The 27,355-nt window shown below is 45.1% G+C and overlaps 2 protein-coding genes across 19 annotated transcripts; both read right to left on the bottom strand.

The window, feature by feature from the left end:
• Window positions 1-8,923: 8,923 nt before the first annotated feature.
• LOC117651813 lies at window positions 8,924-17,460 on the bottom strand. Of its 17 annotated transcripts, none has more exons than XM_034396178.1 (3): window positions 17,325-17,460; window positions 13,010-13,132; window positions 8,924-10,514 (listed from the first exon to the last, which is right to left on the bottom strand). In XM_034396178.1, the coding sequence occupies exons 2-3, from the start codon at window positions 13,019-13,021 to the stop codon at window positions 9,192-9,194; spliced, it is 1,335 nt and encodes a 444-aa protein (XP_034252069.1). In that variant the 5' UTR covers window positions 13,022-13,132; window positions 17,325-17,460; the 3' UTR covers window positions 8,924-9,191. The 17 variants fall into 17 exon arrangements, with proteins under 17 accessions (XP_034252069.1, XP_034252071.1, XP_034252076.1 ...); XM_034396180.1 differs by lacking the exon at window positions 17,325-17,460 and adding an exon at window positions 17,196-17,322; XM_034396185.1 differs by lacking the exon at window positions 17,325-17,460 and adding an exon at window positions 16,627-16,693.
• A 1,018-nt stretch (window positions 17,461-18,478) lies between these two features.
• Window positions 18,479-26,132, bottom strand: LOC117651812 (zinc finger protein 26-like). 2 transcript variants are annotated; one of them, XM_034396173.1, is made up of 3 exons: window positions 25,876-26,132; window positions 22,300-22,481; window positions 18,479-21,180 (listed from the first exon to the last, which is right to left on the bottom strand). In XM_034396173.1, the coding sequence occupies exon 3, from the start codon at window positions 21,154-21,156 to the stop codon at window positions 19,561-19,563; it is 1,596 nt and encodes a 531-aa protein (XP_034252064.1). In that variant the 5' UTR covers window positions 21,157-21,180; window positions 22,300-22,481; window positions 25,876-26,132; the 3' UTR covers window positions 18,479-19,560. The 2 variants fall into 2 exon arrangements, with proteins under 2 accessions (XP_034252064.1, XP_034252065.1); XM_034396174.1 differs by lacking the exon at window positions 25,876-26,132 and adding an exon at window positions 22,800-22,880.
• Window positions 26,133-27,355: the final 1,223 nt, after the last annotated feature.

Genomic DNA, 27,355 nt, shown 5'->3' with positions numbered 1-27,355 from the left:
ACCACTACCTCCTGCGCCTGTCACCCAAATGCAGCAGCCACTACCTCCTGCTCCTCGTCATCCAGTGCAGCAGCCACTACCTCCCGCGCCTCATCCAGTGCAGCAGCCACTACCTTTGCCTCGTCATCCAGTGCAGCAGCCACTGCCCCCCGCGCCCCGCCGGTGCTGGGCTGGTGCTCGGAGTGCTCGCTGGGCGTGCCGTCCTGGGAGCACTTTGTGGACCACTTCCTGCACAACCACGGCCCCACCAAGTGCCCCGTCTGCCTGCTGAGGCACACCAAGCCGCACTCGGAGGCCGACTACCAGTGTCGCCGCTGCCCCGCCCGGTTCTTTGGAGGCATTTTTTTAAGAATTTCCGATCGTGGAACACGACCATGCCGATTTCCTCCTTTTTTGGTCAAAGGTAGTCCTTGTGGGTCTAAAAAAGGGCCCCAAAAATTTTTTTGGGGCCGAAATATGCACCGTTCAGATTCTATGGGCAATTTTCTTTTCCCTCTGACAACTTTTCACATAATATGGCCAAAATTGAAAAATCACCTTTCTGAGGCCTCTATGCACCGATTGAGCTCAAAATGTGGTATCTTATGTAAAATCACGCGAGGAACACGAATCCGGTGCCCTTTTGTTGATGGGGACAACCCAAACAGATGTTATGACTTTTTTTCAGGTTTTGTAGTGGTTTTTACTTTTTTTGGGGGTTTTTGGGTGTTCGGCATCGATTTTCGCCAATCCGATGAGTGGATTTTATAGATAAAGGACCAATCTATCATACTCGAGATAAAAAGTTTTTTACGCCGCGTGAAAAGCAGTGGCGCTGCAAAAAAATGAAAAACCGTCATTTCTGGGTAGTTTTAGATCAGATAAGCCACCTTTCGCGTGACCGTCTGTCTCCGCCCCATATTCAGTCTAAATATTGTCCCAAGTGATGTCAGAGTTGGTGTGAAATTTCACCGCTGTAGCTCAAGTAGTTTGGAAATGGCAGCTTTCTAAAGTTTTGCAATCACGTAAGGCATTTACTTTAAGTAGAATTGCGGTAAATGTGAAGACTTGTCACAGATGGGGTAATAAATGAGATAGATGAGTGCGTCAAAGTTCTCTAAGCGTAATTTTGGACAAGGAATCCGATTTTGCCGGTACGAAGACCCTAGGTGTACTCCAAAACTACTTTTTTCGTGAAAACCACATAAAAAGGGCCCTTTTTTTTCCGACTTCAGAGTTCGCCTAGGTCTTCGTACCAGCAAAATCGGATTCCTTGTCCAAAATTACGCTTAGAGAACTTTGACGCACTCATCTATCTCATTTATTACCCGATCTTGACAAGTCTTCACATTTACCGCAATTCTACTTAAAGTAAATGCCTTACGTGATTGCAAAACTTTAGAAAGCTGCCATTTCCAAACTACTTGAGCTACAGCGGTGAAATTTCACACCAACTCTGACATCACTTGGGACAATATTTAGACTGAATATGGGGCGGAGACGGTCACGCAAAAAGGTGGCTTATCTGATCTAAAACTACCCAGAAATGACGGTTTTTCAATTTTTGCAGCGCCACTGCTTTTCACGCGGCGTACACAAACTTTTTATCTCGAGTATGATAGATTGGTCCTTTATCTATAAAATCCACTCATCGGATTGGCGAAAATCGATGCCGAAAACCCAAAAACCCCCAAAAAAAGTAAAAACCACTACAAAACCTGAAAAACAGTCATAACATCTGTTTGGGTTGTCCTATCAACAAACGGGCACCGGATCAGGGCTGGGACAGATCTTTATATTTTTTCCTAGGTACGATATAGATACTGGATCAAAAAAATACCTAGGTACAGATACAGGTACTTTATCGAGCTCAGTACCTAGGTACAGTTACAGGTACTTTGGCAAAAAACCTAGGTACTTTTCAGGTACTTTCAGATATTTTGATATTTCAACACATCCGCCCAGTAACGCAACCAAAACAAACCTCGCGCGACTTTTTCGTCCCCTTTTAAAATTTTTTGCGTCAATGACCCTTTTCATGCCAACGTGTGTGCTGGTTTTAACCCCCCATTCGTCACGCCGCATCGTCGGCGGCTCCAGGGACCATCCTTGACCTCGCTCCCATAATGGGATGGTTCCGGTAACGCATTTTAGGGACAAACCCTATGATCCCTGCTGAGATGTGTCCATTGTTTCATAGTGCAAGTCCTCTGCGTTCACCTTGGCAGTGCGTGCGGTGGGCCAACCTGCCACATGGAGCCCGGAGAAAGCACATAAAAAGGGGGGGGGGCCGAATATCTGTTTCTTTCCCCCAAAAAAGGCAAATCCTCTGAGTGTCTCTCTTTATCCCCCCACTGTTGTGAGCGCATCTCATTACCTGTCTTCCCTACATTCGCGCCCAAAAGTACCTTTAAAAGTACCTGCAGTTCTAGGTAAAGTTACTGCCCAAAATGTACCTAGGTACAGGTACAGTTACAATTGTGACTTGAGTACCTAGGTACAGTTTTAGGTACCAAAAAAGTACCTAGGTACAGTACCTAGGTACTTTTTACCTAGGTATTTCCCAGCCCTGCACCGGATTCGTGTTCCTCGCGTGATTTTACATAAGATACCACATTTTGAGCTCAATCGAGTGCATAGAGGCCTCAGAAAGGTGATTTTTTAATTTTGGCCATATTATGTGAAAAATTGTCAAAAGAAAACGAAACTTGCCCATAGAATCTGAACGGTGCATATTTCGGCCCAAAAAAAATTTTTGGCCTTTCTTAGACCCACAAGGACTACCTTTGACCAAAAAATAGAGGAAAACGGCATCGGTCGTGTTCCACGATCGGACTTCTTAAAAAAAATGCCTCTTGCGGAGATAGAAACCCTCGCTCCCCCGTCGACACCTTCCACCGCCGCAAGGAAAAGCTGTTGCTGCCGGTCCACGAGAGAAGGCCCAGGGGGGTGGTCGGCTGGTGCGCCTTCCAGCGCTGCGGGCAGGCCGTCAGCTCGTGGCGGGAGTGCGTCCAGCACCAGCTGAGCTCTCACTTCAGCGCGGCACAGGTGCAGTAGCATATTCTATTTCTCAAGGTTTTGGGAAAGTACCGGCGTCACTGTTGGGCCATTCCACGCCAAACCACCGAACCCCTAAAATGACCTATCTCAGATTTCACTTATTTTTGGTTGACTTGTGGAACCAACCCCCCAACTCCCAAACCAAAGGATTTTGAAAAATATCAAACGGTTTAGGAATAGCAGCACTTTGAATATTGAACTTTTTACTTAAGTTTTATTTCACTTTTTTCATAAAAATTTTTTTTGAACGCCAGTGGGGGTTTTTGTTTATGATTTCCTTTCTGATAATTCAAAGAAAGGTTGAAGTGGTTTAAAGCACTCTGGTGCTTCCAATTGGGTAGGATTTTTTTACTTGGGGAAATTAGTCAAAATTACTAAAAATTTGCTCTACTAAAAATACGTTGTCATGGATTTGGCTCGTTTTTTGGTCAAATGAAGGTAGTTATTAGTCGAACAAATCCCTAAAAAAAAACCTTTGACTTGGGCACATCTTCAACTTAACGGGAAGAAAAGTTGATATTTCACTTTTAAACGGTTTCTTTAAAAATGGCCTGAGCACCAACAGTTTCTTCTCGTTGAAGTTCTAGGACTCAAAATGAGATGAATATGGATGAAAAAAAATTCAAAAAGAAGTAAGGAGTCATGTTTCTATTTTGGAATGCACTGCGCATTGCAGAATAGGAAGCCAAGTTTGGAGATAACGACTAAAAATTTTGACGTAACCCACTGGGAGTATCAAACTCCAATTCATGCTATAAAACTTTCATAAACAGTTACACATGATTTCTTTCTTCTTATTGAATTGTTTTTTATTCATATTCACTCATTTTGAGTCCTAGAACTTCATACGAGAAGAAACTGTTGGGGCTCAGGCCATTTTAACGAAACCGTTAATAGTGAAACATCAACTTTTCTTCCCGTTAAGTTGAAGAGTGCCCAAATCAAAAGGTTTTTTTTCAGGGATTTGTTCGACTAATAACTACCTTCATTTGACCAAAAAAAGAGCCAAATCCATGACAACGTATTTTCAGTAGAGCAAATTTTTAGTAATTTTGACTAATTTCCCCAAGTAAAAAATCCTAATTTGGGAAACACCAGAGTGCTTAACCCACTTCCCTTTCTTTGGACTTATCAAAAGGAAATCATAAACAAAAACCCTCACTGGCATTCAAAAAAAAAAATTTTTATGAAAAAAATGAAATAAAACTTTAAATAAAAAGTTCAATATTCAAAGTGCTGCTATTCCTAAACCGTTTGATATTTTTCAAAATCCTTTGGTTTGGGAGTTCGGGGGGGTTTGGGCCCTACAAGTCAACCAAAAAAAAGTGAAAACTGAGATAGGTCATTTTAGGGGTTCGGTGGTCTGGCGTGGAATGGCCCTGTTATTCCAAAGGTGATACTTCCGTTTCTTTTTTGGCAAAACAATTGTGTTTCACCAACAAAGGGCCATACAGGAAATCTTGCCCGTGAAAAGGCGATAACCAAAAGTATCGATACGCCGAAAACTTGGCTATACTTCGAAGTATCGCCAAAAATTTGGCAATAAACTGTGATACTGTTTACAAGTTTAATGCCAAAATCTGGCGAACTTCCAAGTATCACCAAGTTTCTGGCGATACTTTTCTTTATCGCCTCTTTGGAGGCAAAATTTTTTGTACGGCCCTTTGTTGGCGATACACAATTGTACCGCCAAAACAGGTACCAAAAGTGTCACCTTTAATTTGGAGTGTTACACTACAAACCTAACGCCAAGTACACACTTACAAATGCATGCTTGCAAGTACACACTACTTACAACGCATCTTGAGCCGTAAAAACTCCATGCGCAAGAAAAGGTTGTAAGTGTGTACTTGCAAGCATGCATTTGTAAGTACTTAGTACTTAGTAGACAGTTAGGTTTGTAGTGTACGTCACAACGTTTTAACGGGCGCTTTGTGTCTCCGCCGCCAGAGGGATGCCGTATGCACGACGTGCCTGGACGTGTTCCCTGCCGGCGGACTGCAGAGCCACTTGGAGGCGCACCGCCGCGGGGACGAGCCGTGCCCACTGTGCCCCGCCCGCTTCATTGACGCCGCCGGCCTCGCGCGCCACAAGAAGGACTTCCACCACGCCACGCCGACCGGCTCACTGCCGACCTTCGTCCCCGCCTGGGTGCAGGCCCTGGCTCCAGCCTCCGCCCCGGCCACTGGGCGGCCCGGCGTCGTGGGGCGGTGCACCAGCAAGGGGTGCAAGTCGGTGTTCGGCAGCTGGCAGCATTTTGTTGCCCATTTTCAAGCCACCCACACCAAGCAAGGTTCCACGCAGCACTATGTGTGCCCTCGGTGTCTAAACTGTGTTCCCATCTCGGATGAGAAGAGCCACATCGATAGGCACTCCAAGGGCAAGCAGTTCGGATGCAAGCAGTGTTCGGCGCAGTTTTTAACACGCAATGCTCTCAAAACTCACGTCAAGATGTTTCACTGTGTGCCTTGAGTTCGCGCATTGCGCTCGTTCGTGTTCCTATCCTATGAAACACTGATGTAACTGTTTAATCTTATGAAACACTGATGTAACTGTTTAATCTTATAAAACTGATTAAAGTTAATCTTATGAAAAACTGATTAACTTTTTTTAATCCAAAGGTTTGAAATCTTTGCAGTCTAAAGGGTTTTAATTGGTTGAGAATTTTCTCGAATTTTGGTTTTTTTGGGGCTTTTTTCTTTAATTGGGTTTTTTGGGCGTTCAATTTAAAAGCCCCGTTATCTTTGTCAAGAACTTAATTAGCGAGTGTTGGTTTTTTTCTTGCAGTCGATTACTCTACTTAAAGTGTGTACACAAGGTTTGCACATTCTACGTATATTTGCATGCTTTCTGGAGCAAACATCCATGTGCAGATTCCTATCCACACTCCACCTTTGCGTGAATATATACGCTCCAGTTAGTGCGCACAATGTACGTACTTGTAGGAGTGAACACGGCCTACGGTATATAAGGGAGGTGGGGGCAGTTCGTAACATAATTTGGAATTGTCACCGTCTTCTCGAGGCCAAATTATTACGTCCACCGGTCACAACCGTATCGATTTCTAAATGCAAATCAATAAGGTCCTTGCAAAAGAAGCCGGTTCACCTCACTTTTTTTATTTTATTTAGGAAGCCCCCCCCCCCTTGCAAATGTGAGGTTTTTTTTTTTAAAAATTGCCACTTGTTACGAACTGCCCCGCTCTCCTGCAAGTGCATCTTTAAACCAAATGTTTGGCCTCTTGATTTTGGGCCCCTAAATGGAAAATTTTAATCTCTTGTGGGCCACCGGCATGAATTGAAATGTTTTTTTTGGGGAAAATTAAATTTTCAATTATAAGTTTGGGGTTTTAAAGCCACTCTAAAAAAAGGCCCGGTCACCGGTTAAATTTTAGAGCTTCTTTCAAAACGGTTTTTGTCCCGAGAAACAATCTTTTTGGGGCGGTATGGGGAACGAAAAAATTTTTTTTTGTTTCAAAAATTTTAAAAAAGTTTTAGCCCTCCGTTTGGAAGGTGCCCTCCCCCGGGAAAATTCAAATTTGGCAAAAAGGTGGGTCCCCAAACCGGCCCGTTTTTGGGGCGGGAGGTGAAAAAGCCCAAATTTTTTTTTTTTTTCGAAAATTTTTTCCCCCCAAAGGTAAGGAAAAATCCTTAAAAAATCAAAATTCGGGACAACGCCCCCGGGGCCCCCAAGGCCGTTTTGGGGCCCGGTAGGCAACCCAACACAGGGGAAAATTTTTTTGCGAAAATTTTTGAGGAAAGCACCCGGGGGGTCAAAGGGGGGGCTGCAATCTTCCGGGCGATGAAACCAAAGCCCTTCGGAACCAACCCCTATCCCTTTTTAAAAAAACCTTTGGGGGCTTTCCCCAAAATTTCCCCCCAAAAAGACTTCCACTTTTTTAGGATTTTTAAATGCATTTTACGCTTTTTTGCAAAGTTTGTCCGAAAATTCAAAAGTATTGGAAAAATTAAATTCCCCCTTTTTGGCTTCCTTCATTAAAAGTCACTGGTTTCTAATTTAACATAAATTTTGGCGTAAAAACCTTTTGGGCCCCCCTAACTTCTAAAAAGTCCATAAGTTTGTTGACCCCGCCCCCCCCCCAAAACACCTAAACCCCCCTTCCTGCAAAAAAGCTTCCCCCGGGGACCCCCCAATTTTTGAATTTTTTTTCTTTTCCCCCCCCTTCCCAAAATTTTCGGATTTTATTTTTTAAAAGATTTTTTTTTGTTTTTGCGGAAGTGGGGTTTTTGCCGGTCCATACTGATTTTCTGAGACATTAATCTTATTTTCAATGAAAAGTACTACTTGGGGAATATATTAGATGATTTTTGAACCTTAAATTAAGATTCTTTTCAACAATGTCACATTTGGTGATTTGACGGATAACGGCACTTCAAAAGCGCAACGATTCTCCCATTGCACATCCAACCATGTCAAGTGCTGCCATTCTCTCATTTCACACCCAACCCTGACACCTGTTAGGACATTCTTTTTATTTCTACTTACACAAATCCATTCCTGCAAAGGTAAATGGTCTGAGTCAATTTTTAAAGTTTATTCGAAATCCTTAAACTATTTTTACCGTAGTTTTTCTTAAAAAAAATTGACGGTTCTTGGGCTGAAAGTTGTATGACTTCAATGACATTTAGCTCGTTTGAAAGGTAATTAAATTCCCCATCTTTTGAGACTTCAAGATTTATTATGCCTCATCTGGTCCGTGCGTAGTTGAGAAAACACTCAAACTCTCAGCTGCATAATCAACTTGGGACCCTCTACACTGTCTAAAAAAGTGATTCCCGATCAAATGCGGCTTGGTTTTGATCTTAGAACGGAGAGGTCCGTTACTTTAAACCACAGTGTAGCACAAGGAGGTGTCAGTGTCAGGTTACGCCACTCAACTTCCGTCAAATTCAATGAAATTTGGTGTCTCAAGTTACCCGTTGTTTGCAAAACGCTTGGCACAGATCAAAACAGCATAAAATTTGGGGTGCATTATACCTTGTAACCTGCCCGGTACTTCCAATTCAACCTAACACAAGGCCGAAAAACTTTACATCAACATGGCGCGGACAAGCTTTTCCCACAATCTATGATTTCTCGTGTTTTTCGGTGTTTTCACTTCAATTTTTTTAAAGGTAAGGTCGGAGTTTTGAGAAGGGCAATAAGCCTAATGCACCCGAAATGTCATGCTCTTTTGATCTGTGCAAAGCGTTTTGCAAACAAGGGCCTAGATGGTTCAATCGAAGAAAAGGCCGTAACCTCTGCATTGATGGCGCGAGCATCGCTTCACGCTCTTCCTAGGCTGTTGCCAACCCCTGGTTTTCCGTGAGACCGACACGACTGGTGGCAAGTATTGAGTGAGTACCAATAGGGTATTTCAGCGAATTTTGAAAAGGAAGTAAGAAGAGAACAAGGAAGTGCACAACTTCCGTCCCATCGCCTGTGGAGGGGATAAAGATGGCTGCCCCTTCAACCCTCTCCTCAGGCGAGGGGACGGAAGTTGCGCACTTACTTCCTTTGTTCTTACGGGGTTGTCTACTTTAAGGGCTCCACCGAGTTGGAGCCTCTAAAGTATATTGCCGGATGCGGAATTTTACCCCCAATTACAATATCATACTGGTTTTATGGCGCTTGGACCTGTTTTCGCGTAATTGAAGAAAACAGTGAGGTATCCTAACCCTCGGACGCGCACCTTAGCGGACTGGAAAGGACACCTATTGACTTTACCTTGTACCCAGTGCGTTTGGGAAGTCACTTCTAAAAGCAGAATGATTTCCGTTAGAGGGAAAATGTGTTCGTGTCCACAGTTTGATAGCTAAATGTTACTGCTTGTGTGTGCTGATTTAAACGTGGGATGGGAGTGGGTCAATACCAACAAGACAAGTATGAATGGACAGAAAGTATAATTGGACCTTCTGAAAGTCGAAAATTCAACAAGAACAGGTTGACTCTACTTAATAAGCCAACTCTGAAAATATAAAAATATAGTTCACAAAGAAGAGTCAATTACTACAACACAAGTAATGAGACATGCCATCATCATAAACACGCAAAACAAAGACAAAGCGAACAGGAGCTGAACTGAAACTTCAGGTAATGAACTCTTAACCAAAAGACGGCCATCGGACCTTCGCAATGCCGGCGTCTCAGCATCAGCACTTCCACCGGTAGCAGTCTGGAGGGCAGCCAGCCGCCCTGTTGTGCGCCCCGAGCGTGACCTGGCAGTGGCCCCTGGCAGTCACGTCCGAGTGGCAGCCGGATAAGCACCACGAGCAATCCTGGCAGAAGCAAAGGAACAGCACGCGAAGGTGGAGCCCGGGGTTACGCTGCAGGAGGTCTTGCACAGATGAGTCGTGCAACCAGGCGTGGGGGCACACACCGCAAGGAGCTCGTACCGCGAGCCTGGTGAGGCGAGGGGCCATCGTTGGACTCACAGCCTCAAAGAATTCCTCAAAGTCTACCTCCCTCCAGCTCCAGACAGGGCGGGATTCCATGGTGAGGGCTCGCAGGGTCGGAAACTGGGGCAGGGCGGCGGCCATGTGGCCACAGACCTGGGCGCTGTCTGATGGAGAACCAGAGCGCACACACAGTGTTTCAAGCACACGGGCAGAGGGCGATGCGGCCAGGGCAAGCAGCGGGTCAGCGGGGTGCGGCCCGCAGAAAGGGACCGTCACGGACCGGAGCCGCGACGCCCTGCGCAGCAGTTTCAGTGCACTTGCGCTAACGTTTCCCACGAAATGAAGTGAGGTGAGGTTGGGCAAGGCCTTCAAGTCGGATAGGTCTTCCGTTGAGTAACGTGAGATTGTCAAAGAGCGCAGCTTGAGTAACGCCTTGAGTAAAGACACTGGAACGTAATCCGTGAGGAGATGCACATGCTCTAGGGTAGCGGCATGAGTCTGCAATGTAGCTTCCAATAAACTATCTTTCGTGTTCGAGGTGTAGGAGAGCTTCTTTAAGGACGGGCTGCCCTCCAACTCACCCAAAGAAGCTAGCAGCGGGACACCAGAGTAATTCTGAAGGGTTAAATCATAGAGGTGGTTTAAAGTGCGCACCGCCACACTCAGTGGATAGACATTACGTTCCCCTAGGCCATTAAACTGCAGGCGAAGCCCACTTAAACCACCGAGGCTGGACTGCCTCTGCACCGCAGCCACGGCTCTGACCACGTCCTCGTCGCCCGTCAGCACCAGCCCCAGCCTGGCGATGACACACGTAGTGCGAGACAACTCCGTGACCGCGTCCTGCACGTTGACGCCGAAGACCAGATCCAGTTCGCGGAGGCAGGGCGCAAGGCGGAGGGCGGCGCGCCCCAGAAAACGAAAGTCCCCTGCATCCAGTCGAACGCACCGCCACACGTCCGGGTGCAGGCACAGGTCGCGGAGGCGGCGGCACTGCAGGCGGCAGCTGAAGAGCTGTCTCGGGGGCAGGTAGGCCAGCACGGCCAGCAGCGCGTCGTCCGGCAGGGCCAGCAGCAGCTGCGGGCAGGAGAGGCAACGCATTAACGCCCACAATCTGCATTCCGAACACCAAGGCAGGTGTAAATAGCACAAAAGAACAAGGTCCTAAAAATATAGGCTCCGAAAAGGTGCACTGTAAAAAATCCAGCCGTTTGAGAATGGAAATTTTTGACTGCGCTACACTCTTAAAACCTTACGAAGTATTTTGAGCATACCTATAACAAACTAAAATACTTTGTTATACGAAGAAATAGTTCGGAAATTACGAAGTATTTTCTTTGTAAGCTTATGTGTGCTCAAAATACTTTGTTACAAACTACTTTTCTTTGTAAGGCCCAAAATAGTTTGTAAGGTTTTCTCAGTGTACAAACTGAAGTGTGTACTCAGTATGCATCTGCAGATGCCTACCTACAAGTACACATCCACAGATGCATACTTGGCTGAGTAAACACTTACAGATGCATACTTGGCTTAGAACACACCTACAGATGCATACTTGGCTGAGTACACACCTACAGATGCATACTTGGCTGAGTCCACACCTACAACATGCATCTGTAGGTGTGTGCTCAGCCAAGAATGCATCTGTAGATGTTGTCTCAACCAAGTATGCATTTGTAGGTGTGTACTCAGCCAAGTATGCATCTGTAGATGCATACTGAGTACTGCACACTTAAGTTTGTAGAGTGTGCACACTAAATGTATTTGAGCATTTTTTTTTGCATGCTCTCATACAATTTTAGACACGCGAACTTTTTCGCACAAATTTGTAGACGGAATCGACCAATGTTACGAGACCACGTACACTCTCATCCTTCAATGGACATTTTATTAATATTCATTAACGTTAGTGCACATTAATAGAATTTCGCTAAGAAGCTTAACAGATTTGTCAAGACGAAATTGGTAATATAGTCCATAAAACAAATAAAAATGTTAATATGCTCATTAATGTGCACAAACGTCAATACGTTATTAAAGATGAACTCAGTACGGGTCTGAGAGTGTACAAAAATTGTGCAAAGGGATTAAGTGTGTGACGAGTGTCCACGCAGATTCGAACGCTCCAGATTCGGCTGGCAGTGCGACTTCCGAGCCCTTAGACTAGCGATAAACACCTCCTTTTACGCGAAGCCGACATAGCATTCAAATAAAATTGAGACTTTAGAGATGGATTGGAGAGGAAACAGAAGGCAAACAAACATTTTCGGCGAGAAACAGTCCCACCTCAAAAATGTAGCAGAAAAAGTGTGATTTTGCACAAAAATAGGGAAATATGTGCAGTTTTTGGTACGAAAATTGTACGAAAAGTTCATCTGTGCAAGAAAACTGAAGTCTCGTACAACATTGTACGTAACAGTTGGTGTTTACTCCGTTGTCTGACCGAAAAATAAAATTCAGCTATCAGCGAGACTGGCCTTTTAATTCCTTCCAGGAATGTCACCCTCTAATGGCCAATCATTCATTAAGGCCGGAGCACTGTTATGTGACGTCATATTCGTTTGAATGTGAATTTCGCCACGCACGTTTGAATACGATGTCACAGTCTTTTGAACGTGGACAAATATTCAAACATCGAGGGGTCCTATTCAAAAGATCTTATCTGGGCGTTCCCCCGAAGACAATCTTATCTTAAACGCATGTGGATTTTACATAGTTTGATCATTTGGTACAGCTACTTATCAACATAATTTGAGAGTTTGATCGCGTGAATCTAAAGATGGAAGTGCAAAGAAACCAAAAGTGCATGTAGAAATGTGTTTCGCTTGTCGTCCTATTTATTCTGGTTGATCAAAATGTGCGAAATCTGCAGGCGTTTAAGATAAGATTGTCTTCGGGGGAACGCCCAGATAAGATCCTTTGAATAGGACCCCTCGACATGTGACAACATATTCAAATGAACGTGACAAAATTCACATTCTAACGAATATGAAGTCACATTCGTTGAACAACAGTGACGATGGGTGCCAACACTGAGAATGAAAGAGTCATGATCATGACTAAAATTTTGGGTGAGGAATTTTTTACTACCCAAATTTGGGTGAGGAAATTTTCCTCGACCAAATTTGGGTGAGGAAAGTTTCCTCACCCAAATTTGGGTCATAATACTATGGAGCTATATAGGGAGCTGATACACCCTTCCTCACCCAAAATTGGGCGGGGAAGCTTTTCTCACCCAAATTGGGCGAGGCAACATTCCTCGCCCAAATTTGGGTGAGAAAGTAAACCTCGCCCAAAATTGGGTATTCATCATGACTTTTGCATTCTCAGTGAACGTAATTATCGATGGATTAAGCTCGTATACGGATGATTTTACCCGCATATTACGAAGGTTTTCGTTTCCGTATCATTCAATAATTTGCCTGACAACATGGTGCTGGTGAAGGTAAGAATCGCTGCTTTGAACTTGAAGTAATTGTCGGTCCAATCAGGGGAAAGTGCCGTAGGATCGCTGTCCTAAATTCGGTTCGCAGGAGGCTATGATTTTTTTTATCGACGAGGAGACGACTTACCGATTGGTCCATTGTTGCGGCGGCGCTGCAGCGAATTCCAATGGGACGCTGGCAAGGTTCTCCGGATCCCGTTGTCAGCGAGGACGTCCCAGCAGCGGCAACGATGCAGAAGAGGGACGTAACCTAAATCAAAATAGGGCGTCAATATTTATCACGTTACGCCAGTTACACCAAGACTCTAGTGCCGGAAGTAAGAAAAATGGCAACAGAGTGAGCAACAGTGTGAGCCAAAAGACCGGTGGAGGCGGTCAAAATCCCGGACGGGTTTTGAGCTCCACAGTCGCTAAACACTGCGAGAAAAAACTACAGAGAATCCTGTTATTTTTTTCACAGCGTCGCTCTGTACCCAAAACTACAGTGATCTCTGTCTTTTAAGAGACGGAGCTCACTGTTGTTTTTTGTGTTCATCTCTTTGTTGTCCGAGCGGCCAATGCCACATCGGGACGGCATGGTCAAAGCCTCATAGGTCACCGTTGGGTCCCCGAGGACGTCGACGGGCACCTCACAGGGTCCCCGATGATGATGCGAGCATTTTAGACCTAGGTTCCGACCATTCGTTGAAAAGGTCTCGTCAAGATCCTCTCGAATCAAGAATAAAAAAAATTCTTGGTCAACCCCCTTTTTTCAAGATTCAGTTGACCAATCGGGATCTTGAAAAAAGGGGGTTGACCAAGAAATTTCTTTTATTCTTGATTCGAGAGGATCTTGACGAGACCTTTTCAACGAATGGTCGGAACCTAGGTCTAAAATGCTCGCATCGTCATCGGGGACCCTGTGAGGTGCCCGTCGACGTCCTCGGGGACCCAACGGTGACCTATGAGGCTTTGGCCATGCCGTCCCGATGTGGCATTGGCCGCTCGTACAACAGAGAGATGAACACAAAAAACAACAGTGAGCTCCGTCTTTGAAAGGCTGTAGTTTTGGGTACAGAGCGACGCTGTGAAAAAATAAACAGGATCTCTGTAGTGTTTTCTCGCAGTGAATGGGACTGGAACCGAACGTGTGACCCCCACTTATTGATTGCCCTCCGAACGACGAATCAATTGATGGGGCCACACGTTTGGTCCCAGTCCTGTTTAGGGACTCTAAGAGCTCAAAACGCGTCAAGAGTCTTGGCCGCCTGCGCCAGTCGTCTGGCCCATGGATGGGGAGTGACCCATGTTTATTAGTTGACCTGACCCTTTGATGAAAGACGTTACACGCGATGAAATGGTTCCAGGTGTAATAAAGGGAACTGGACGCAGTATTCAGTACGCCATGCATGGCATTTTCCATCCTTCATACGCACAATGCTCGGCGTACCGGAGAAACGGATCAGTTCCGGGAATTCCGGAATGAAGATGAACCCCCGAAACGACAAATAAAATGTGGACACATCTGGACACACACTCCATGAATGCCTAACCCCACTCTGCCTGGATTCCGAAACACAACAGAAGCAAAACGTAATTGATTCATCCCCTACGCCTTCTAGCGATTAATACTGCCACGAGGGAGCCCCATAAAAACAACAGGAGTGACAAAAACCTGGAACTCATGTAGGTTCTAGAAAAGCATGGTTTCAAAATTTGGAACCGTCAAGACATTCTTTATGAAGAGATTTCGGGAACTCTTTCCGGTGCTCACTATTCCTCTAGTATTTCATTCATCCCTCCGTTGGATGCTAGTATTCTACCATTTCAGTACGGTATTCCAACGCCCTACCCCCAGAGCGGTTGTAAAAAGAACTAACACGGAAGTCAGAAACGGCACTATTTCGTGAGTGCTATCTACCTGGCAAATAAACTCTGACGCGTGTCTCTTACACTGTAAATATTATGTTGTGAATTTACGACCGAATTTTTTTCCGAAGGTTTTTGGGAATGTCCAAAAGTGCACTGTTAATGTTTCTTTCCTACAAGAACTTTCGTAAATCAACGGAAGTTCGTCGTTAATTTACGAAGGTTCAAAGTAAATTTACGAAGAAAAATCAAAAACTTACAAAGTCTGTTGTAAATTTACAAAGGGCCTCGTAAATTCACGACGGGCTTCGTTAACGTGCGACGGGCCTTCGCAAATCTACGACGTACCTTCGTAAATAAACGAAGGAACTGTTGGCAATTTTTTTGCCGAAGGATCCGTCGTTAATTGCAGACCTATAATTACGAAGGTTCTCTGTAGATGAACGGAGGTTCTTTGTTTATTAACGAAGGTTCCCTGTAAATTTACGAAGGATCTTTGTAGATTTGCGAAGGTGGTTCTTAAATTTCGAATGTAATGGTAAAATCAACTGAGGCCCTTCAAAAAATGTACGAAGGTTCTTGTAAATATACGAAGACCTTCGTAAATTAACGAAGGAACCGTTGGCAATTTTTTTGCCGAAGGATCCGTCCTTTATTGCGAACATTAACTTTTATAGTGTAAGAAGTGCTATTCCCGACTTCCGCTTAATGTTCTTTTTACTTCCTTTCTGGAAGGGCGTTGGAATCGGTTGGAATGCCCTATACACACCCTTCGACTCAGCTACGTATAATGTCTTCTACTTCACCCTTTTTTTTTAGAATCCTCTCCCTCACACGGGGGTGTACTTGACAAAATTGACCGCTACGCAGATACGCTGCTATGCGGAGATCACACCGGCAGCAGCCCAGGTTACGCATCGATAGCTGTCCGGGTGATTCCGTGCGTAGGGGCCGTTTTAGCCACCTTAGAAAGTCACGTAATCAATCTTGCTTGTTCCGCAGGAATTTTGCCTAGATGGCATCAATTGAACCCCAGGAAGACACTCTGAGCGTGGGCGAGCTACAAGTTGACTTTCGTTTTCTCCCCCTATGAAATATGACGGAATTTACTGAAAAAATGACGGAAATTACGCTTGACGGAAATTACAAACAGATGTTTCTGGCTCACTGCAAATGCCTATCGCCACAGAAATATGCCACAAGTTTGGCACACTAGTTCGACGTCAAGACACGTCTTATCACGTGTAGGGTGACTTTCAAAACCCAATAGGAGAGGGGCGAGAGGGGCATACGGAAATTACATCAATTGTTACAACCCACCGTTTTCACACACAACTTCCACTCGCTTACTCACCCCCCTCACTGTTTCGCCACCGGGATTCGTTCATAGAGTAAACAGACCGTGACGATTCTAAATACGGCGGTGGTTTTGAGCAGGGAGCACTCCTAGTAGTTTTTTTTGGTGGTAACTTTGAAACCACTAAGGAAAAAGTCGGAGTGGTGGACATTTCGTACGCGTTCTGAAAGGACACTTCCTACCAGTATACGATCTTCAAATTCAAGCAAGATAGTCACTATACGTTAGAGATTAGATGGGTGTGTGTGGGAAATTTTAAGATTCCCAAAGGAACAAAGGGTTACAGAGCCGCAAAGTTGGTGTAAGGTGCGAGGACATGACGGAACTTACAAAAAGGACCCTTTTGGCCCCCGTCCCGCGTCACATGTTAGCTTTGGAAGTCCGTATAGAAAGGGAACAAGCTAGTCTAGTGCCAAACAAGATTCTTAAGAGTATAAATGGACTGCACTCGAATAAGTTTGCTCTGGGGAGGGTGTGGACATGAAAATGCCCTCTACGCGCGGAATCACCCAGGAACTTCTTTAACGAGACATTCGTACTCAGTTAAAGCCGTCGCAACTTCCACCAAGTCGTATGCGCACTGTTCGGTGGACTTGCAGTTAGAGGATTCTAATTGGCTGAGCGATAGCGAAGCCTGTTACTCCATTGGGGTTGAAAAGTTTTTCCTGTCTGTCTGTCTGTTTTCCGTCTGTCTGTTTGTGTCCGCACTACTCCTCCTGAACGGCTCGGCCGATCTCGGTGAGATTTTGCACACTTTTTGGGCATGTCCTTGGCTCGGCACACGCGAAATTTCACTATCCCAGCTCAACTGGTTCATTTTTATAGCCGAAAAAACCAAAAAAACGGCGAAAAATCGAGTTTTCTGCAGGCAGATCACTTCTGTCTTGAAGAAGGGGGGTCTGGGGGGCGGAGCCCCCCAGCCCCGACAAGTTAAAAAGTTACAAGGGCTGCATCAAGTTAGAAGTAACCGACGATGGACAAGCCATTGCCTGCCGAAGGCAGGCTAGCGCCGCAGGCCAAGATAGGTACGCCAGGCGCGGATTGGAGGAACAGGCAGCGAGACATCGCGAAGCCTGTTACGACAAGACGCGGTCTGGCGTAAACCTACCTTGTGTAACTCCTACTAAACCGAACCAGTCGGATACGGCTGAGTGTTGCTCGGATCTCCCCCGATCAAGGCTATGCTGAGTAACTAGGTCTTGAAATGATGGGAAAGGAAGAACCACCAAGTACTCACTCCAGGTGCGGTGCTGCCGAAGGCCCTGACACGTCTGCCGGCGTGTCGCTACTCGCGAGCTGGCCAAGCCCAGAATCGCAAGCTAAGCAACAGTGTCGCCAGTTGCGATTCAAACTCGCGCCGTCCCTGAAACTCCCCGAGGGGCCAACAACTTGAATTTTGGTGTACATTTTCCTTCAAAAAATGTGAAATAACGGTGAAATAACGTGATATAACGGTGAAGTAACGCAAAATAACGTTGAAATATCCTTGAGATTACGTTGAAATGAAAATGAAATAACGTGAAATTGAAGGTGTACAAATTTTGACGAAGTTGTTTGCCCCTCGGTACAACTTGAGAGGGGGCAATACACTTAAAATGTCCAAAAACTGACTTGTGCGATTGTTTCCATACGCGTTGTTGAGCGTTCTTCAAACTTTTCTTGTGTCAAGACCTTACAAAAAGAAGCATTTTAAGCCCAGAATGGCGTCGATTGGACGTCAGGGTGCGGAGCAGCGCCCAATCAAATTTTTGTCAAAAGTCGAATTGGCGGGCGTCCCTCAGTCCGCAAAAATGAAGATATCTCGACCCCGTTTGCGCCAAAATGTAGGTAATTAAAGCGGCTATAGCATGAAGTAGAATGTTCATAACATCGAACAATCAAAAGTACAAAATTTTACGAAAAACCTGTTTTGATCATTTTTGCAAAATCCTCAAAAGGTGTTTTTGGATGAAATTTTGTACTTTGGATTGCTCGATGTTCATAATCCTAGTTCATGCTATATCCGCTTTAATTACCTACATTTTGGCGCAAACGGGGTCGAGATATTTCCATTTTTGCGGACTGAGGGACGCCCGCCAGTTCGACTTTTGACGAAAATTTGATAGGGCGCTGCTCCGCTCCATGACGTCCGATCGACGCCATTCTGGGCTTAAAATGCTTCTTTTTGTAAGGTCTTGACACATAAAAAGTTTGAACAACGATCAACAAGGCGTATGGAAGCAATCACACAAGTCAGTTTTTGGACATTTTCAGTGTATTGCCCCCTTTAACACTTACTCCCCAGACAATACTTAGGACTCAATTGGCCACATAACTCATTAAGAATCAGCGAACCTTTTTTTTTGCATCTTGAGTTTTAAATTAAACAGTATTTGCTTTGGGACGGGGTATACTCTCAAGATATGAAATTAGCTTCATCTAAACAAAGGACACGTCAATTATGTATTTAGCACTTTTTTATTCAAAAGAGTTCCAAACAGTTAAGAGAAGTCTCTAATGTAGATACAACGCTTTTGTAAGATTGACAAGGCTCAATCATTGCCATCTTTCAACGATCAATGACGGAAGAGAAACACACTTGGGATTCCTATTTCAGACACGGAATCTCATTATCAGATACTGTCAGGTATTCGAATCCGAAACAATATCATTTTAAAACGAGGGTCTAGGACCTGCAGAGCCCTCAAGTCAATGGCCTAAATAAAAAAAATGTTCAGATGAGCTTTAAGACAGCATTCAAACCAGAATGTTCACATCAGCTTTTAAACTGCATCCAAATCAACTTAAACTGACAAAAGTTAAATCCGCACTGCAAACCCAAATGTGAGACAGGCAAGCACTAGTCCTACGTTAGTAGGACCAACTTTTGTGCCCCACGTTTGTAAGCGTGGGACAAATAGTGTCCCACGTTTGGAAGAATAGGACAAATCTGTGACCCACGTTTGTAGGCGTAGGAAAAACCCGTGTCCCTCGCATATAAGCAAAGGAAAAAGCCTTGCTCCACACTTGACAGTTTGTCCCATAATGTTTAGTGCATGCCTGTACCACACTTGGATTCGCGGTGCCATGTTCAATCGTCAACACTACAACAAACAATAGCCATTTGATTTCTGTGAAAGTCACCTGCAAGCAAACGGTAAACTATCTCACGTTAGTCTAGTAGTCAGATTGTTCTCACTGAGTTCCCACTTAACTTCTAGTAATGAAAAATTAAATTAAAAAAATTTATAATTCTTTGAAAAGCAAAAGATTAGCACGGAGATAGTTGTTTCATACATTGGACGAACACATTGGGACTAAATAAATGAGTAATGCGCCTTGTGATCTGTTTCAGTCGGTACAGTAACGCCTGCCACTATGAAATCGTTTACCGAAAATACAAAATGAGATGCTTGTCCTCGCAGAGAATGCGCATTTGACACTACTATTATGTCGGCTTAGCTTCCATTTGTTTACTGGATATTCAAAGCGCTTTACTTGTTGTGGGTTCGCAGATGATTTTTTAGATATGATCCTTGGCTGAAGTTCTTGTTGCAAACCGTGCACTCATAGGGCTTCTCTCCCGTGTGGGTCCGGAGATGCACTCTGAGGCCGCCCCCTTCGCTGAACTTCTTGTTGCACACTGTGCACTCAAAGGGCCTCTCTCCTGTGTGGGTCCGGAGGTGTGCTCTGAGGGCGTTACCTTTAATGAACTTTCTGTTGCAAACTGTGCACTCAAAGGGCCTCTCGCCTGTGTGGGTCCGGAGGTGAACTCTGAGGTCCTTACCTTGGATGAACTTCCTGTTGCAAACCGTGCACTCAAAGGGCCTCTCTTCTGTGTGGGTCCGGAGATGAACTCTGAGGTATCCTCCTTGCCTGAACTTCTTGTTGCAAACCGTGCACTCAAAGGGCTTCTCTCCTGTGTGGGTCCGGAGATGAACTCTGAGGTATCCTCCTTGCCTGAACTTCTTGTTGCAAACCGTGCACTCAAAGGGCCTCTCTCCTGTGTGGGTCCGGAGATGAACTCTAAGGTATCCTCCTTGCCTGAACTTCTTGTTGCAAACCGTGCACTCAAAGGGCTTCTCTCCTGTGTGGGTCCGGAGATGAACTCTGAGGTATCCTCCTTGCCTGAACTTCTTGTTGCAAACCGTGCACTCAAAGGGCTTCTCTCCCGTGTGGGTCCGGAGATGCACTCTGAGGCCGCCACCTTCGCTGAACTTCTTGTTGCACACTACGCACTCAAAGGGCCTCTCTCCTGTGTGGGTCCGGAGGTGAACTCTGAGGTCCTTACCTTGGATGAACTTCCTGTTGCAAACCGTGCACTCAAAGGGCCTTTCTCCTGTGTGGGTCCGGAGGTGAACTCTGAGGTCTCCTCCTTGGCTGAACTTCGTGTTGCAAACTGTGCACTCAAAGGGCCTCTCTCCTATGTGGATCCGGAGATGAACTCTGAGGTCTCCTCCTTGGCTGAACTTCTTGTCGCAAACCGTGCACTCAAAGAGCCTCTCCCCTGTGTGGATCCGGAGGTGCCTTTTAAAATTACTACGTTCGCTGAACTTTTTGTCGCAAACCGTGCACTCAAAGGGCTTGTCTCCTGTGTGGGTCTGGAGGTGTGCTCTGAGGCTGTCACCTTTAATGAACTTTCTGTTGCAAACTGTGCACTCAAAGGGCTTGTCACCTGTGTGGGTCCGGAGGTGTGCTCTGAGGCCGTTACCTTGAATGAACTTTCTGTTGCAAACTGTGCACTCAAAGGGCCTCTCTCCTGTGTGGGTCCGGAGGTGCGTTTTGAAGGTGCTACCATCGCTGAACTTCTTGTTGCAAACTGTGCACTCAAAGGGCCTCTCCCCTGTATGGATCCGGAGATGCTTTCTGAGGCTGCTACCTTCGCTGAACTTCTTGTCGCAAACCGTGCACTCAAAGGGCTTCTCTCCTGTATGGATCCGGAGGTGCGTTTTGAAGTTGCTACGTTGGCTGAACTTCCCGTCACAAACCGTGCACTCAAAAGGTTTCTCTCCCGTGTGGGTCCGCAGGTGCTCTGTCAGACTGGACGCGGACCCATTCTTCTTACCGCACACTGGACAGTCGTGCGCCATTTTCAGTTTGGGAATGGGGAGTCCCTGAAATACAGAAATAAATGGTCACCACTATCCAAGCCTTCAGAAGAGAATGCATGCAAATCCTGGTGTGGGACACGCATGCACTGGAAATCGATAGGCACGTTGTGTCTAACGTCCACACTCTCAGGCTGTTGTTGACTTTTTATCTTCAGTTAAAGAGTATTTTGCACAGGAACAAAAAGTACTATTTCCTTAATATCTATGTAAAACTTTCTTCGTTATATTGACTTAATGTCAGTTCGCTCTTGACAAAGAGTCAGTACGCAATTGACTAAAAAAATAGTAAATAATTGATGACAGTCTAGTCTTAATGGTGAACAATATTGTACATGGATACAATGAAAATACTATACATTATTGCCGCTTATAAAACTACGAAAGCAAAGGATAGAAAGTCAATAATGGAAAAAAGTCAAAACTAGTATGACAGTGTACAACACTGTGTGATAAGCAGCAATTAGCAGTGATCAAAAGGATAGTATGATTGCTTTAAATTATCGCAAATGTGGCATTCATTGCATACAATGCTTTACAAAACTTGGGATAATATTGCAGCGGAACCAACCCCCTGCGGTCTTCTTGTTCATTACTTTGTGAAAATACGCTAAGCCCGTACCTTTTCCATGTGAACGCCTCTAAACGGTTACGGAAAAAAAAAAGGACAGACGTTCCGTATTCGGCAGTTACGGAAGGTTCGGGCAAATTTTGGACCAGATTTTGTTACGTTCTTTGGATGGGACTTTTGTCTAGCAGTGAAACTTATTTGTACCCTACATGAGCTCGAAACACCTTGTGACGTTTTGGGCGTGTGCAGAGCAATCTAATCGATTCTAACAGCAGGGCGTGAGAACATAACCAAGGGGATATCACAGTGAATTTCGGTGTACAAATCTAATGAATTTCAGTCGAATTTCGATGAATTGCAGTCACAATTCCATGAATTTCAGTCCAATTTTGATGAATTTCAGTCGAGATTCGATGAATTTTGGTCGGAATTTGATAAATTTAAGTCAAAATTAGATGAATTTCAGTCAAATTTTGATGAATTTCAGTGACTTTAACATATCTGATGAATTTTCCCATTGAACTGAACGAGACTGTAGATGCGGTGTCACTCACCCCTTAGTTCTGTTTTCGTGAAGATCGCCGACAGACTGGTTGAACGACGGAATCCCTCTCACTGCGAGGCAGCACAGTGTGTCGCAGCACACCACGCCTTGGCGGAACCGGCTCGAAACTCGATCCTCGTCGTACTGCAATCGGTGCCCCGGCACTGCGTCGTCAACGTTGGAGATCGAAGTCTGGAGGAACGAAAACGGAAGTTGTAGGATCGTCCGGTCGTAGCAATTTCGGACTGGCTTGGCTTGGGCAAACCCATGGTGAATGGCTGAATTACATGGAGTGGGGTCGGATCGCGTAGGGGTCATTCCATATAAGATTCACACGGATCTGGGTGACCTTTGACGATTTCGACCAAATTGGGCACGAAGGGAGCCCTAGTGGTCAGGAACATGCCAACAAATTTTTAGGTCGATATCTCAAGTGGTTTCGTCAGAATCGGCATTTTAATTTTTAACTCTTAAAAATCTTGTAATTTTTTCAAAATGGCTCAAACAGACCGTTTCTTGTCCGATTTTCGTGCGGTAAAGCTATTCTGACGTAAAATGCGACGAGGAATCCGAATCTGCCCTCAGATTTGGTCTAGCGGGATTACCAGTGGAGTAAATCGCGACAAACATGAAAACGAAGCCATATTTCACGAGCCTGCCTACCCTAGTAGAAAATCCAAATCTGCACTTCCGAACAGGCTAAATTGTAGTTCGTTTTCTGGGCTTGCCATATCTGTATTCAAAAGTAGTGGGTGTGGCCCTCCCTTAGGAGCTATAGGCCGCAATAAGCAGCTCTGCAGTCAAATTTTAGCTAAGCAAAATACACATTTTTCAGCTTTATAGCTCAGGGTGATGAGTTAAACGCATGCCGCTTATACCATTCGAAAGGGACTTTGAAGACGAATCCAACGGTACCAATATGAGCCCGATCGGGTAAGCGGATGCCAAACATCGACAAAATGCGAATTTTTCGTCTTTTTTTTCAAATTTCATTACTTATATGGATACAATAGTCTATAGGAAAGCCAATGAAACCTGGCTGGTCCCTTTCTCACTACACATGCCAAGTGGCCAAGGAATGCGACATTCAAAGTTGACAAAAGCTTCAAATCGCCATAAAATCTAAACGGTTTGGAGTTGCAAAAAATAATAGCAGGGCGACTCAGGGGGTCATACTGAGTGGATTGACACCTATTTTGGCCAATTCCATCAGGGCAGGTCGCGGGAGTGGGTGGGGTAGGGCGAGGGATAGTACGGGTAAGGGAGTATGGGGTGATTTGTAACAGATTTCGGAATTCTCTATACAAAATTAAGAACATTCTGCATATCGGTGTCAAACTTGTGCCAGTTGACCTGTCTGGCCCTTCATCTAGACTGTGTCGCTCCATTGGATCAATCTCGAGTCCGTAATCTTTGAAATCTAAGACGTTTTCCAAACCCTTGCATGCTGTTACGAATCGCCCTTGCATGGGGTGATTTGCAACAGCCATGAGGCTTTTCATAACATCCTACACATTAAATGAAACATCGTCGGGAATGTTATCTCCTCCACCAGTTGTTCTTCGGGCGTCCTGCAGACGTCTAAAAATCTACATTACAAGCTGCCGTTGACCGCCTGAGCATTAACTGATAGGCTATGTCAATCCTAACCTCACTTTTTTCAATTTTAGAGGAAAGCATAGAATAACTCGCTTTAAAATGTTTTTCGAGCTGTGTAAATGTATTGGAATCAGGCAGCAGATGATTCGAGAAATAATTCAAGCATTTAATTGCAAAAACTACTTAAATTCTTGTTTGTATACGGGTCTGTTACGAATCACCCAAAATGCCTGTAACGCAAGAAATCCGTCCCTAACTATCACTGGACAAAGTAAAAGCAACTTATGCCACGTGTTTACATTGTTAAGGGGTCACGCTTCAAGGCCCCAACGGTACTTCGATGGTTATTCATACCTGGGGAGCCTCAGACAGAAACTTCCTAGAACTCAAAATAAAAGATTTGCCTGTTTGCCGAAATTTCGGTGTACCCTATATTTCAGACGCCCTCCAAAACTATACCTGAGCACCGATCACATCCGCTTCGATTGTTCAAAGACCCTGTACTTGAAGCGAAAGAGGGGCCATACTTAGATTTTCCTCTGCTCCCTCCACTTAAATTAATAAACGCATTTGTTACGAATCGCCCCTGTTACAAATCGCCCCATACTCCCTTACCGCTAGACATCCCAAGAGAGACGGAAAGACTGCGCGCCGGTTGGCTGCCTACCTTCACGGGCCGTCTCAGCCGATTCGCGCGCACAGGTTCCGTCAAATTGAGAATTCTTGTGTGTAGAGGCCGAAACCCAACTTTTTCTACATACCAATCGAAAGCTTATGAAATTTCGAGCAAGTGAGTACACATTTGACAAGTTAAAATGCTGCCGTTTACTTATTTTCTCAATTGGAAAAACTTGTGGTGCAAATTTTGAGTTTTAGCGGCATTTTTGCGAAGTTTGGCATCCACTTACCCGATCGGGTAAGTGGTATATTGGTACAGTTGGATTCGTTTCCAAATTCCCTTTCGAATGGTATAAGCGGCATGCGTGTAGCTCATCCATCAGAGCTATAAAGCTCAAAAATGTGTATTTTGCTTAGCTAAAATTTGAGTGCAGAGTTGCTTATTGCGGCCTACAGCTACTAAGGGAGGACCACACCCACTATTTTTGAATACAGATATGGAAAGCCCATAAACTGAACTACAATTTAGCCTGTTCGGAAGTGCAGATTTGGATTTTCTACTAGGGTAAGCAGGCTCGTGAAATATGGCTTCATTTTCATGTTTGTCGCGATTTACTCCACTGGTAATCCCGCTAGACCAAATCTGAGGGCAGATTCGGATTCCTCATCGCATTTTACGTCAGAATAGCAGTCGCCAAAATTTGGCGATACTTTGGAGTACACTGAGAAAATGTAAATCGTCACTTGATGACACTTTCAAGGCTAATTTCCCTTACAAGAATGTCATCAAAACAATTGATGACATTGTTGTCACGCCCATGCAATAAGTAAAGGAGCTTTGATGAAAATGTCATCAATTTTTGATGAGATTGTCATAATTTGAAAGTGATGAAAATATCATCCACGTTTTTGTCATAAAGTGACAACAAATTCAGTGTATTGCCACGATTTGGCAATAAACGTTGAACGAATCAAGGGGACAAGTTTTTAGTTTAATGCCGTGGTTTTGTCAATACCCAAAAGTATCGCCAAATTTTGGCGATACTTCTGTGTAGCGCCGTTCTGAAGGCAATACTTTTCCATAAGGCCGTTTATTGGCGATAATTGTATCGCCAAAAAATGTACTTAAGTATCGCCTTTGCATTTGCAGTGCACTCTTAAAAGCCTACGAAGCATTTGCTTCATAACTACAAAGAAAATGAAGGCATTGCAGAATTGCTTCGTATTATGAAGAAATGCTTCGTATTGCGAAGGATTTTGCTTCATAATACGAAGCATTTCTTCGTAGATTTTACAAAGCCTTCATTTTCTTCGTATTACGAAGCGATTCTTCGTAGAGTTTTTACTGTGTGGAGGACTGACGACCTACCTTTTGTGCGTAACCCGGCCGACCTGCTTGAGGGCTGAGTTCGGCCTCGCGCCCTGGCAGCGGTGATGCCGTGGAGGCTGCGTGGCTGAGTTTGAACGCAGGAGTGCCGTCGAACGGAAAGTCAGAAACACACCCGCACAAAGAATCTCACACTTGCAGCGCCTTGGAAACTGCGTCCGAAATTCGGAGCACACGAGTACAAAGCGCACCAAAGCGCGGCGACGTGGACCGGACGCTCGTCTCGTCTGGCCGACGCGTCAACACGCACTGCCGAGGCGGGCGCGGAGGCTGCAGCCCGACGCTGCTGGCGACCCCCGCCCCCTCCTGCCTTACGACCTTGAGGCCCTCACGCCGGCCGCGACGAAAGGGGGAAGGGAGGGGGAGGGGCGCCGCCGCCGAGTCAGCAGCGTCGCGACCACGTCCGCTGGCGATCCGGACGGGTGCACTATCACAAACCCTGCTGGAGTCAAAGCACACTGTAAATGTCTTGGGGTGAAAGCCTGCACCAACATATTATGGGGGAGATTTTCTTCATAATACCAACAAAATTCGTCGAAATATCTATAAGGTACAGTGAATTCTCAATGGTATGTTACGAAGTCAGCTGCACCACCATAATATGGAACATTTTCACCGTAATATGGAATGGAGAATCTTCACTGTACAACATTTAGAGTGGAGTGCACCATTGCAGACCCGGTGGCGAGTAAGCAAGCCTGTTTGAATGCCGAAAATTGGCCAGCCGTCTGGAAGGCCAATAAGGGGTCGGCCATAAAATGCGCGACGCTTTTTGACCCCCCTTGTAGTGTAGGGCACTATTAGTGATGAGGACGGATAAGTGACGAGAGAGAGTAGGGATTCACAGGATTATTGAGGGGTCCGCACAGACCGAGACCTGGCTACAGACCGTTGCCATAAAATGCGCAACGCTTTTTGACCCCCCCCCCCTCCCGGGGCGTTACGTAACGAAGTGCTTAAAGTTTAAAACGCTCAGAAACTGTCGAAACGTACGAGGAAACCGCAATTTCATGCATTTGCGTAGGTGTGCATGTGCCTATTTTCGTCGTTCTTCCGTTACATCACGCCGGGTCGGACCCCGCGAATTTTGGTGTACATCTTCCTTGAAAAAAAACAACGTGAAATAATATTGAAGTAACGTTGAAATTACGGTGAGATAATGTTGAAATACCCTTGAAACAACGTTGAAAGAACAATGAAATAACGTGAATTTGAAATATCGGTGTGCTAATTTTGACGAAGTTGTTCGCCCCTAATACCTCCCCCTCCCTCCCGGGCAAGAAACCTCCTCTTTTCGACCCGTTCCGTATTTTTAGGCACGAAGTAGCCTTATAGTATATCCCCCAGGATTCAGCCTCGCTGGGATTTGATCGCGTGGCCCCTTATGCAAGTCGAAACCTCTCTGTACGATTTTGATGAGATTTTGCAGACTGGTAGAATTCTGAGACGTGATTTCAATTCT

This window comes from Thrips palmi, unplaced genomic scaffold (genome assembly GCF_012932325.1).
Source record: "Thrips palmi isolate BJ-2018 unplaced genomic scaffold, TpBJ-2018v1 HiC_scaffold_6, whole genome shotgun sequence".
Taxonomy (NCBI): Eukaryota; Metazoa; Arthropoda; class Insecta; order Thysanoptera; family Thripidae; genus Thrips; species Thrips palmi.
This window is presented reverse-complemented; position numbering and strand designations above follow the sequence as displayed.